This window comes from Macaca thibetana, chromosome 15 (genome assembly GCF_024542745.1).
Source record: "Macaca thibetana thibetana isolate TM-01 chromosome 15, ASM2454274v1, whole genome shotgun sequence".
Classification (NCBI taxonomy): domain Eukaryota; kingdom Metazoa; phylum Chordata; class Mammalia; order Primates; family Cercopithecidae; genus Macaca; species Macaca thibetana.
This window is the reverse complement of record NC_065592.1, coordinates 11,402,473-11,415,935: the sequence shown is the minus strand read 5'-3', so window position 1 is coordinate 11,415,935 and position 13,463 is coordinate 11,402,473. Positions and strand designations below refer to the sequence as shown.

The 13,463-nt window shown below is 53.1% G+C and overlaps 2 protein-coding genes across 19 annotated transcripts in view; both read left to right on the top strand.

Annotated features, from left to right (window-relative positions):
• GARNL3 (GTPase activating Rap/RanGAP domain like 3) overlaps positions 1-13,463 on the top strand; it is a 598,754-nt gene that overhangs the window by 373,882 nt on the left and 211,409 nt on the right. The gene's annotated exons all lie outside the window — the stretch shown is intronic.
• Positions 1-13,463, top strand: part of RALGPS1 (Ral GEF with PH domain and SH3 binding motif 1) — a 309,219-nt gene that overhangs the window by 257,924 nt on the left and 37,832 nt on the right. For 17 of the 18 annotated variants that reach the window (XR_007719610.1, XM_050760039.1, XM_050760032.1 and 14 more), the window contains one exon: positions 1,503-1,570. Coding sequence is in view for 17 of the 18 variants with exons in the window: in XM_050760039.1 (XP_050615996.1) it covers positions 1,503-1,570 (68 nt within the window). In the remaining variant the exon portion in view is untranslated. Of the gene's footprint in view, positions 1-1,502; positions 1,571-3,387; positions 3,937-13,463 lie in introns of those variants that run through there. The other variant, XM_050760041.1, reaches the window with a different exon arrangement.

Sequence of the window (13,463 nt, the reverse complement as noted above, 5' to 3'; positions counted from 1 at the left end):
AGTGTCCTTCACCTCTTTGGGGAGCTGTATCCCATTCCTAGAGATACCCTCAGGTTTCCCATCATGCCCCATGGAGCCTTCATTTCCATCAGAGGAGCTGCCGTGCTCTCGACCTATTTCATCAGCATCTGGTGCCATTCAGCAGAGGGAATGATAAGGACCCCCACTCAGACCCAGTGAGACCCCTCATTGGGCTTGACAGGAGCCATGCCATGATGCAACTCTTGGTCCAGTTTCAGAATCCTCTTTTTCTTTCCTTGACTGTAATTCTTTGAAGTTCATGGCTTTAAATTACTCCGCTACCCTTGTTTAGTTGCACCTGGTGAGTTCTTTTACTCATAAGCTTTTATAATTTTTTGTTGGTTTTGGAAGGAGAGGGAGAGTCTGGTATCTAGTCTCACTCTGTCATTTTCACCCAGAAGTTCTTAATCAGTGCTTTAAAAAGATATATTGGAGGGCCAGTCCTCATAGCATGTCCATTGCCTTGTCCCTCTCTAAGGGCATCTGATGACAGGGAGTGCAGTGTAATGATTAAACACTGCAGTTCAGAGGCCATGTGTGGTGGCTCATGCCTGTAAATCCCAACACTTTGGGAGGCTGAAGCAGGCTGGTCACTTGAGCTCAGGAGTTCGAGACCAGCCTGGCCAACATGGCGAAACCCTGTCTTTACTAAAAATACAAAAATTAGCCAGGCATGGTGGCACACACCTGTAATCCCACCTACTCGGGAGGCTGAGGCACGAGTATCGCTTGAACCTGGGAGGCAGGGGCTGCAGTGAGCTGAGATCTTGCCACTGCAGTCTAGCCTGGGTGACAGAGCGAGACTCTGTCTCAAAAAAGGGGAGGCTGAGGCGGGCAGATCATAAGGTCAAGAGATCAAGACCATCCTTGCCAACATGGTGAAACCCTGTCTCTACTAAAAATAGAAAAATTACCTGGGGGTAGGGACGCATGCCTGTATTCCCAGCCAGCTACTTGGGAGGCTGAGGCGGGAGAATCACTGGAACCCAGGAGGCGGAGGGTGCAGTGAGCCTAGATTGCGCCACTGCATTCCAGCCTGGCGACAGAGCAAGACTTCATCTAAAAAAAAAAAAAAAGAAAGAAAAAGAAAAAAAGAAAAAAAAACTAACTCTGGTTCAGAGTCAGACAGTCCTGGGTTTGATCCCCTTCTCTGCCACTTGCTAATCCTATGAATTTGGGGAAGCTGCTTAACCTCACCACTCCTCAGTTTCCTCATCTAGAAAATGTGCTGGTTCAGAGTGAACACATCTGTGCTCAGTAGACAGTAGGACATACTCAAGTCCTTTTCACTTTGTCTTTCTTAACCATTGTTTCTTGGCTGTGGAAACCCCCTGGAGACCTCAGAGGGAAGTGACTGTGATCTGGAGCAGATCTCACAGTATTCCTGGCTTCTGTGACTATAGTAGCTTTTCCCAGCCCCAAATAGGTTCCCGTGTGGTAAACCAGAGCCCATCTGATCTTATGAAAATCTTTGTTTTCAGACTGTCGCTCAGAATCGAACCAGGAAGCAGCTCTCCAAGACTAGTCTCTTCCAAGGAAGATCTTGCAGGTATCGTAGCTACCTCCAGTGGGAGCAAACCCGCTTCATAGCCTAATTGTGGCTGCCAGAGTTGGCCTTGACTGGGGAGCCCAAGGGCAAGTGAAGTTTGCAGCTTAGCAGACTCAGCTCTCCCTGTTCACAGCCCTCCTGCACCAGTCTGCCCAGGCTCCTGATCATGCAGGACTTGTGTGCTTCCCCCCTGTGCTGGGGCTCCCTGGAAGATCCTGAGTGTTAGAGCCTGGGCTTGAACAACCCCAAGAGAGGCAGGATCAGAGCCCCAAGTTGGGAGCACACACAAGGTAGAGAAAGCCCCAGCATCTTCTCCAGGCTCTCTGGACCCTTAGCAGGGCTGCTGCCCAGGCTTGGAGGGGTGTGCCCTGGAGGGGTGTGGAGGATGCCCAGGATATTTGGTGTCACCAGGTGCAGGTGGCTCATCAGACTTGTGAAACACACACACATACACTGTCCCCTAGTGATTTGAGCCCAGGCTTTGCAGTCAAGCCCGAGCTCCGCTGTTTCCTGGCTTTGTCGCTTTACCTGTAATCTTCAGCGGCCTCATCCACAGAATGAACATAATATGAGGACTTACCTTCTCGGGTTGTTGTAATGCCTGAGTAAGCTCATGCCTGCCTGTAAAGTGCTCTGCTCACACTAACATTGTGAAAGTGCGCTCAGTGTTGGCTGCTTCATCGTTATTATTTAATGGTTACCTTTTACTCATATTCCAACTGGCTCTCAGTGACAGGAGCTGATCTCCACGGCGGTCCAGGGAGAGGTCGGCGGGGTGGGGGATCGAGGGGAACCCAACAGCACTTCCTCTCGCTGGTTTGTGCTGTAGGTCATAGCACCCTGGGTTCTAGGCCACTGCAGTCTTGGACAAGTGACTTACCCCTTTGGGCCTCTTTTTTTTAAAAAAAAAACCTATAAAATGGGATGATGAAACCCTCCTCCGAGGAACGCTGGAATGTCAAAAACAAAATACTATTTCGAAGGCACTCAGCTCAGAGTCTGATGTGCCGTGTTTGTAAGGGGGTGGCTGTTGCAAGCTGCTACCTGGTGCCACACCTCCCCTAGCCCGTTGACCTGCTCAAGCCACTCTCCTCACTCTCTGGTGCCAGGCCAACCTCTGTAACAGCTCCTGGTGGACACAGGACCACAGAGCCCATAGGGCCAGTATGGCAGCCTCTCATGAGCCCCACCCAGTAAGGCTCTGCCCCGATTCCTGGGGGGACTCCGGGCTGCTTGCCTTTTCCAGCCTCTCCTGGCTGCACTGTACAAGCCGGACCCTGCCTCCAGCACCCCTCGGGTCTGGTATCTTAGAGAGACATGCTGGTTGATTCTCGAGGCCTCTGGAAATGCTGTTATCTATACCTCAAGACAGTCCTGGCGGAAACTTGATGTTCACAGGGTTTCCATAAGCCCAGTATTAAAATATCTCTTGCAGTCTTCCAAATCCATTGCCTTCCATATGTGGCAGGTGCCCCCAGCAAGGGTGGCCAGAAGGAAGGCTCCTAGTGCTGGTCTTGTCTCTACTTTGTCATCTCTGACATTCTAGAGCACCTTCCCCCTCGGTCAGCATTGCTCCTTTTAGATGCTCAGTCACCTACACCTGACCTGTGGGGGAGGGGGAGGGAGCAGGGCAGGGTTCCTATCAGAAGACTGTAGGAGACAGCAGTTGTTTAGAGCTACAGAAGGAATGCTAGCAAAGACTAGCCTATTGCTTTGGGAGATAGTGCCAGAATTCTGGAGCAAAATGGAAGTGGTGGTCTGTCCTTCTGAGTCCCCTCCAAATTAGTGTGACTAAGAGGCCTGTTTGGCCTTTGCAGCCTCTTCAGTTCAATAGCCGTACAGGATGAGCCACATCCCTGGACTTCTCTAAATGCCAAGAAGTCTCCATGCCACACTTGTTGCTCTTCAGACAGCTCTGGAACACTCGCCTCCCAGTGCCCCTTCTTGCTGCCTGATTCCATGCTGGAGCCACTGAGCAGGGAGAGGTGGGAGGGCCCAGGGTCAGGCCCAGGGTGGTGTTCACCTTGGCCTGAGCCAACTCTGCCTCTCCCTAGTGGCTCTGGCCATCCACAGGCCACATCCTAGCCTCACCTCTGCCTGAGAGGAGCAAGGCCTCTGTGAAGTTCTCCTCCCCGGGCCCCTCGCTCGAGCCTTAGACATTCTTCCCCTCGTTTTCGTGGTCTGCTGCTGCTCATCCTGTTGGGCTCAGGGCGGCCTTTATTTCAGCTCTCGACTTCTTTATGGCACTCACCACAACTTGTCATTATTCTCTGTCTGGTCACTGGGCCTGACTCATTCCTCATTAAATCTTCACACCTGGCATCATGCCTGCCTTTTGTAGATGCTCAATTTTCGTAGGGTTTTTGGAGGAGAAGGATGGATGGGTGAGTGGGTGGGTGGATAGATGGGTGGATGAAGAGCCAGGCTGCAGCTCTGGGTGGGCCTCTGGTGTACACTGGTCCAAGTATGGAGGGGGTCCTGGTGCTGCAGCCTCATGACTGAGGCTCAGAGGGCCCCCCTCCTCCCTGGTGCCTCCAGCCTCACCTCCAGCCCAAGCCCTCATCTGCCAGTCTGGCTCTCCCTAGCACCAGCCATTCAACACGCCTGCAGGCTGCTTCCTGCCAGGGCAATGGCAACAGAGGCTTCCTCTTCCCCTCCAGGCATCTATCTGACCCAGCTGGTCCCTTCATTTCACCACCATCTGCCCCACTATCTCCTCCCTGAGGAAGAGCCCAGGGCCCTGCCTCCGCCTCAGCCTCAGCCCCAGCCCCCAGCCCAGGTCTGCACTGAGCAACACTGGCTCCCCCTGCTAAGGTTAGGGAGAAGACCAGGAGGTTGCAGACCTGGAGCTGGTCTTAGACAACTAAAAGTGCTAATTGGGGGCCTCAAGAATGGGGTCACTCACTTGGCCCTGAGGCAGGAAAGGAGGCACTGCACTTCCTGGCCTCTTTTGACCCCTGATTGTCCTGGAAGTCAGCTGAGGAGCCAGGAGCCAGCCCTGGCCCAGCCTCCTCAGGTACAGCCTCCTTTCCCACGATCCACCCACACCTCTACTTGGCTCTGTTGTTTATTAGCCATGTGAGAGCAGAAACCAGCAAGCCAGCCAACCTCCAGCATCAGAGCCCTGGCAGGGGACAGAATGGACCCCAGATGGTTCACATGAAGAGACTTTAATGAACAGAACCAGTAAAGCATGGCGAGGCACCCATGGGCCGGCCCAGGGTCCTGTGGAGGTTGGAGTCCTAGGCTGAAGGGCATGGGGAAGAAGTGTTACCAACCCCAGGGATGGCTGAGTTCTGGAGGGTGGTTGGCTGTGCAGGGTCTGTGGGCAGGGAGGGGGAAGCAGGAGGGAGCAGAGAGAAATCCCTGGCCTCTCTCTCCTCCAGCCCTCAGTCTGCTGCCAGAGCCTTTCCTTGGCCAAATCCAGTAGAAAGCTAGGGGCAAAGGGTCCAGGAGATGCATCTCAGGGGGCAGCCTCCCCCGACCAGAAGTGGCAAGTGGGCGGGGCAAAAAATGCAACCGAATTGTGCAAACAGACTACTCAGCATACTGCCAAGCCTCAGTGTCTCCATCTGTAAAGTGGACATGAAGTCTCCCTCCTTCACAGGGTTGTGTTGTTAGCACAGTGCCCAGCACAGAACACATGTGGTGGGTGGAACTTGATCGTGGTGATGTGATTGTCATAATTGTCAATATTGTGATTCTGCCTGATTCTGTGATTCATCACTGAATCAGCCTGCAGCTTTTATCTAAACATCCCTGCCCCGGGGAAGCCTTCTCCCCACTATCACCCCCACCCCGATCAGGTCAGGCCCTGTAACAACCAGGCCCTGGCAAACTGGGGGACAAATCCGCCCTCTGTTTTCATATGGGCACAGCCACCCCTCTTGGGTTGACATATTGCCTGTGGCTGTTTTCATGCAGCAGTGGCAGAGTTGAGTGGTTGGGACAAAGACCCTGTGGCCTGCAGAGCCTGAACTATTTACTATCTGGTTTTTACAGGCACATGCTAGCCCCAGCTCCTTCCCGCAACTGGCCCTCATGCCCCTTCGTGGCGCTTCCCTCTGCAGTGATGGCACAGTTAGCTGTGTGCTTATTTGCCTATGTCTGTCTGCCCTGCCAGACTGAAAGCCCCCTGAGGAAGGGCCCAGTCTAGAATTCCTAGAGCCCAGGACAGAAATCCCTCCATCAGCCACAACTCTTCAAGCTCCTCACAGGGTCCTGTAGGCACCTGGTCCTCGGAGGCAGCTCCAGAGTGGGCCGGCTGCTGACTCGGCACAGCCTTGGGAGAAATGCTGATGCCGGCAGTTTTCCACAGCAGAGCGAGCCCCAGCTTATAGGAGTGTTTTTCGACCAATTTTCCAAATCCCTGGCTTCAGCCCTGGAAGCAGGATGTGAAGCTTTTCATTGATCACCAGAGGATCGAGGAGTGCCTGGAAGGCTTCAGACACACTCGGGGGTCCCAGCTTCCCACTAGCAGCCTCATAAGACGGAGAGCGGGCGCTGCTGCAGCTGTGGGGCAGCCTGGGGTCCTGGGGAGGTGGAGCCAGAGGGGCAGCTCCAGGGAGGCCTTTCTGGACCTGGCAGCCAGACTGAGCTGCGTGGCAGGAGCCCGACCAGACTCAGGGACAGGAATGTGCCTCTTGCAGTCCCAGGAATGGGAGGAACGCAGGCTTCCCCGGCTCCTCAGGAGGGGGTTTAGGCTTCAGCTCGGTGCCCTTTCCAGTAGGCACATCCCCCCACACCTGTCAAGGAGAGGCCTTAAGACATGCTCATTCGTTCATTCACCCAAGACTTCCGGGCCAAGGGCTTGCTGTGAGCCAGGTGCCCAATGAGAGAAGGCAAGAACCTACCCCCCAAAGTTCACATTTTAGTGGGGGAAACAGGCAGCAAAACTGCCAGGGGCAAGGATGGGCACACTGAAAGGAGGCAGTAGGGGCGAGACCAATGTGACACACGGTCTCTCTGGCCCTCTTCTAGGCAGCGCCCGCACCTCTACCCCTCTACCCAGCCCACCTGCCCTGGCATTGACAGCGGCCCAGGTCTCGCCCTCTGAGGCCTTGATTCACGTCCGAAATGGTCTGTGGGCTGAGGCTGCCCTTTGTCTCTGGGATGGTCCTGCCCCCCACAGAGAGCTGGCCCCCACTTTCCACCGCTGCAGAATGAATGTGTGGGCAGATCCATACCAACAAATAGGCTGTGAGAAAGGAAATGGAGAAACCTTCTCAGTTTCTGTGTCTGTGGAGAAAAAAAGGCCAAGAATGCCACGTTTTCCATTTTCCCTCCACATGTAATGTTTAGTTTCTATAAATGAACTAATATTTTCCTGGAGAGAAAAAAATCATAAAGAACGCTGACCCCCAGAGAGGGCAAGTAATGTTTGTGTGTACTTTGGAACTGGTGAAGACATTTCCAGATTTTGTTAGTCCCGCCTCCACGTGGCTTTACCAACTGACAGGTTTTCTCGGAAGATTCCTGGGCAGCACCGCGAGTCCAGGAAAATCTTCGGCCTTGGCCTCTGGTTTCTGTGCTCGCACTGTGAGGACTGCTCTCTGACACACCTGTGTGTCTCCCTGTTGTATTGCCTGGTGGTAGAAACCACCTCTGGAGTCAGGCAGAGCTCAGTTCAGAGCCTGGCTCCAGCAGTTCTTAGCTGTAGACCCTTGGGCCGTTGGTTTGATCCCCCTAAGTCTGTTTTCCTATTGGAGAAATAGGAATAGGAATCTTCACACAGACATACTTCACAGGGTCTCTGGGGAAGTCCCCTTAGCCCAGCGCCTGGCATACACTCACCTCTTGAGAGTGTTAGCTCGCGGCCGCCCAAGCAGGCTCTGGTGCCGTCCAGACATTGGGGAGTTGGTTGGGGGACAGAGGGAGCTCCCGCTGGGGCAGTCACCAGCATACCAGTACTGCTGTCGCTCACGAGCCACCCCAGAACCTAAGGGCATGAAACAACCATTTTATTACATGCATAGACTGTGTGGGTCAGGAAGCTGAACAGGGCTGGGGCTGGAGCTGGAGTCACCTGGAGCCATCTTCACTCACATGCTCAGTGCTTGCTGCCAGATGGGGCTGGGGCTACAAGTGGGGGCCGTGGAACACCTACCTGTGGCCTCCCACTCACAGTGTGGCAGCTTCAGTATCAACAGCCTCCTGCAGGGCAGCTGGCTTTCACCCAGAGCAAATGGCCAAGGAGAGCAGGGTAGAACCTGCATCACCGAGCCCTTATGAGCCAGCCTCAGAAGTCACGCAGCCTTACTGCTGCCGCACTCTGCTGCTCAGGGCAGTCACGAAGGCCTGCAGATCCAAGGAGAGGGACGTAGACCCTACCACTGAATGGGAGCAGCATCAAAGACTTTGTGGATAGGTTTTAAAGCCAGCACCTCAGCTGTTCCACGGGAGGGAAACAGAGACTCCAGGAGTTGCATAATACCAGTTATAGCAGCTGAGCTGCACTGAGCATGTACTCTCTGCTGGGCACCATCGTAAGTATTCTCATGTACTCACTCAGTGACCCTGACACAGACACTGCGAAGTGGGGCCAGTGTCATCCCCATTCTACAGGTGAAGATGCAGGGGCTCACCCAGCCTCATGCACTGAGGAAGTGGCAGAACCAGCTGCCAAGCCCAAGGCTCTGGACAGCCTCTGGGCTCTGTCCCTGCAGCTCCATGTATCCGTACAGTGCAAGTAAGCATTACATTGGCATGTCCTTGACTTTCCTGCAGTCACTTTTGAGACACACATTGTCCCCAGTTGGTCCTCAGAAGGCAACTTCCATGTAAGAATCAGAACTCAAAACCTGATCTGACATTAAGTCTAATCTCCTTGTCTCAGCCTAGTTGGGGTGCTTCAGGCCTGGCTGCTTGTGGCAAGAGAGCAGGGATGTTTGGCCCTTCTCCCTCCCTAGGCCTTTCTCCATCTCTTTGGCCTGCAGCAACTGGGGGAGAGGATACAGTGGTAATTGGAGCATAGGGTGATATGGGCCACATCCAGGCAGGGAGTTGGCCAGAGGTGAGTTTGAGTCTCGCCTCTTCTGCTTGACCTTGACGTGACAGGCTGCTGAGATGGGAGGCTCCAAGAACAAAGGAGATGTGAAATCCCAGAGTAATGGGCCACAACTGGCCTCCTATCCCTGGAGCTCCTCATGCAGGGCCCCTCCTGCCCATCCATTCTGAAAATATAAACGGGCAGAGAGAGTATGTTTCCCCTGCAAATCTTGTGTAGGGGCTAGGCGTGGTGGTTCACGCCTGTAATCCTGGAACTTTGGGAGGCTGAGGCAGGCAGATGGCTTGAGCCCAGAGTAGAGTTTGAGACTGGCCTGAGCAAATGGCAAAACCTCATCTGTTAAAATTAAAAAAAAAAAAAAAAATTAGCCAGGCATGGTGGCTTGTGCCTTAGCTTCCTGAGGCCCTCACTGGAAGCAGATGCTGGCAACATAATTCCTTACAGCCTGTAGAACCATGAGCCAGTTAAACCTCTTTTCTTTCTTTCTTTTTTTTTTTTTTAAAGACGGAGTCTCGCTCTGTCACCCAGGCTGGAGTGCAGTGACGTGATCTGGGCTCACTGCAACCTCTGCCTCTTGAGTTCGAGTGATTCTCCTGCCTTAGCCTCCTGAGTAGCTAGGATTACATGCCCAGCTAATTTTTGTCTTTTTAGTAGAGATGGGTTTCACTATGTTGGCTAGGCTGCTCTTGAACTCCTGACCTCAGGTGATCTGCCCACCTTGGCCTCTCAAAGTCCTGGGATTACAGGCATGAGTCACCATGCCCAGCCTAAACTTCTTTTCTTCATAAATTATCCAGCCTCGGGTATCCCATTATAGTAATGCAAATGTACTAATTCATACCCTACTCCTAGTACCTATTTTCTGTGTTAGGCCATTCTTGCATCACCATAAAGAAATACCTGAGGCTGAGTAATTTATTTTAAAAAGAGGTTTCATTGGCTCACAGTTCTGCAAGCTTTACAAGCTTGGCACCAACATCTGCTTGGCTTCTGGTGAGGTCCTCAGGAAGCTTACAGAAAGTGAAGGATGAACAAGCATGTTACATGGTGAGAGCAGAAGCAAGAGAGCCAGGGGTGAGGAGAGGGGAGGTCCCAGATTTTTAAACAACCAGATCTCACGTGAACTGAGTGAGAACTCACTTATCACCAACGGGATGGTGCTAAACCATTCATGAGGGATCTGCCCCCCAATCCAGTCACCTCCCACCAGGCCTTGCCTCCAACACTGGAAATCACATTTCAACATGAGATTTGGAGGGGGCAAACCATTTCACAGGGCCTTCTAGCTGGCAGCTGATATCACTGATGCTTCTTCTCCCAGGCACTTTCATGGGTATTTCAGAGATTCCACAAGTCCCTTGACCCAGGCAGATGCAAGTCTATTTGGGGGACCCCTGCAGCCCCTTCCATGCCTCCCACAAAGTCTGGTGCCCACTGCCAGCTTCCTGATGCTTGGGTCCCCTCCAGCCCTCAACTCGGCCAGCTTTCCTCACACGGGCCACCTCGGTCTATAGGAGGCCTCATTCTAACAGACCTGTGAGCACAGCAGACCTGCCTGTGGCCACCACTGTCTTCTAGCACAGTCGTTGGGCCTCGTGAGGCCTGAGTAAGGCACAGCAGCTCCCTTGGGTCTCCTGACTGCTAGAGACATAGTTCAACCTCCCCAGGGGGTCTGTGGAGACCCCCCCCCAACTATGTGTGAGTAGAAAAAGAGTCCCAGGGGCAAGGGGTAGGCCCCCTCTGCACATGCTCTTCTCTCCAGAAACATACTCTATCTGCCTGTTTATATTTTCAGAAAGGATGGGCAGGAGGGGCCCTCTGTGAGGAGCTCCAGGGATAGGAGGCCAGTTGTGGCCCATTACTCTTGGATTTCACATCTCCTTTGTTCTTGGAGTCTCCCATCTGTCACGTCAAGGTCAAGGTCAAGCAGAAGAGGTGAGACTCAAACCCACCTCTGGCCAACTCCCTGCCTGGATGCGGCCCAGCTCCTCACGAGTACCAGCAGCTCCCCCAGCATCTGCTGCTCCACGCTGCCCCAGCATCTGCTGCTCCGTGCTCCCCGTGGCCTAGGAATCTGCCCTAGGATGGGTGATTGGATGCCATTTGCAGAAAGAAATGATCAAGGTCAACCAGGTGCAGTGGCTCACACCTGTAATCCCAGCACTTTGGGAAGCTGAAGCAGGAGGATCGCTTGAGCCTAGGAATTTAAGACCAGCCTGGGCAACATGGCAAAACTACATCTCTACAAAAGTATACAAATTATCTGGGCATGGTGGCGCGTGCCCACAACCCCAGCTCCTCAGGGCTTAGGCGAGATCGCTTGATCCCAGGAGGTGGAGGCTGCAGGGAGCCATGATCGTACCACTGTGCTCCAGCTTGGATGACAGAGTAAGACCCTGTCTCAAGAAAAAAAAGAAAAGGAAATGAACTGAGCCCTCTGAGTGATGTGTGAGACAGCTCTTGGCTGTCAGGGAGAACTCGTGAGAGCTGCATGTATGAGAAACAATGTGTGTGAATGTGAAAATGACCAGCTCCCAGGCTCCACTGTGAAACCTGGCCAGAGAAGGGTTTCAACACAGACTTTCTGTGCAGAGGGGCCCCGGTGTCCTGGAAAGACACAGGGTCTGGCAGACCTGGAGAGGGCCTGAGTCCTTGGGAACCGGATTCTCAGCATGGGCAGGAGGGACACTGAGGACACTGAGCCCCCTTCACATTAGGCAAAAGTCACCCTGTGCACCAGAGGCTCAGAGTGTACCTGCAAGAGCACCCAGTTGCACAGTTGTCAAGCCCCCTTCTCCAATGAGAAAACGTAGGCTCCGAAGGATGAGACCTGACTGTGAGATCCCAGCTCAGCGTGGGGCAGAGGCTGGACTGGAACCCAAGTCTTGTGACTCCAAGCTGAGTAGTTTCCCTTCTGCCACAGCTGCCTCCCATTAATTTCCGATGTGCGATACTTGGAAAGTGCCTCTGTGAGCGGCAGCAGGGCTGCCAGGCTGCTTCAATAGGGCAGTGCTGTCCCAGGCAGGCCACTTGGATGCTGCTGGAAATCCGTGGGAACGAGGCTTCCCGTCCCAAACACATGTCTTCCTCATCTACCCAGTGGCCTCCAGACATCAATCCCAAAATGAACTTCTCATCATGTCCCCAAAACCTGACAGTACCAAGGATACCACTCCACTGACGGTCACCTCAAGTCCCCCTCCCTCCATACCCCCAGCCTGTGGTGTCAAGTCTTGGTGTCAAGCAACATCCAGTTGCTCTCCAACCAAAGCAAACTTTCTAGGGTACACATCTGAATGCATCAGTGCCCCTTCCTAAAAATCTCTACACCTTCCCCTCATTGAACTCCAGGCTTCTTCAAAGGCCCGGCTCTCTGTCACCCCAAGTCTGTGCACATGCTCTTCTGTCTGCATCCATCACTGCTCCTGCTGGAGCTCTTGCACCTGCCTGGACATCAGACCCTCCAGGGGTCCCCTCTGTGTTCTCACGTGCACCGTGCTCAGGGCTATCCTGTTCACTGACTGCTCACCCGGGCAAGTTCCTGAACTCTTCCCTCGTCCAGTTCTACATCCTAAAAGTAAGATGGCAACAGTACTTGCATGGCAGTGTTAATGTGAGGCTTAAATAAGATCAGGTGTACTAAGCATTTATCACAGTTCCTGGCACTTTGTAGATGCTCAGTAAACATTAGCTACTGTCATTATTACCATCGTTATTGTTGTAGTTATATTATTGGTATAGTTGTTGCCTTTACCGTATTTATTATTGTTACTATTCTCATGTAAAAGTAGATGTCTCTCCTGGTCTAATGACCTGGCTACTTCTCTCTCTCCCACACTTGACTAGAAACTCATCTTTCTAATCCAGTGTAGTATCTCCGGCTCCTGCCCCGGGGGCAGGCCCAAGGTCAGGGCTCAGGAAAAGTTGGTCACATGAAGGAGGGAGGGATGCTGTATGGTTTATTCCTCACAGGGAGGCTGTCAGTCAGGGTCACCATTCCTGTTTCGCAGATGTAGAATTCAGGTTCAGAGGTGTGAGGTGACTTGCCCAAGGTCACTTAGCCTGCAAGTGGCAGACACAGGTGGGGGCCCAGGCCTGTGTGCCTTCAGATCCTGAGTCTTTGCCGTCACTCTTCATCATCCTGTCCACTCCAAGGCCGTTGTTCAGAGGCTCCGGGCTCCTTTCTCTTCCAATCAATGAGTGGTCTGTTGGGCAGCCTGTTGCTTTCTTGAAAGAAATGTAATGAAAACCAGATTTTTTTTCAACATGATATCTTGTTCCCCACAGAGACTGTCAGTTCTCATATGTTCCAATAAAACTGCTAAAGAAACAGCCACTTAAAGAGCTTTAAAGATTATTCATGGAAAAATTATGCTGAGGAAAAACGGAGCAATCCTCTGAGATAGTCAAGCCACATGGTCAGTTTTTCCAGCTGTCCGTGCCATATCGGGGCTGGCAGCAGGAACTGTACTCTGCTCAGCCAGCCCAGAGCCCTGGTGCATTATGACCACCCACACCCTTGCCCCTGCCCCGAGACATGGAGAAACAAACTTGCCAGCCACCCAGCTCACAAGCGGTCCCAGAAGACACGTGTCGCTGGTGCTGTCACGTGGTGGCCACCCCAGGCTTGGCAGGGCAAGCACATGAGGCCTTTCAGTAGCAGAGGGTGTCATTTACTGGCAGAGAGGCCCCCCATCCCTGGGGCCCAGTTGAATGGGAATTCTTCTGCTTCCGCGTCAGACCCAGGCTGTTGGTCAACAATGCAGAAGAGGGGAGGAGCTGAGACCCAGAGCAGGGGGAGCAGCATCAGCTTTGAAACGGCGCCCAGGGAAGCTGCAGGCTCTTCTGCTGGGCCCCCCACCCTTCCTCCAGTTGGGTCAAGGGGCA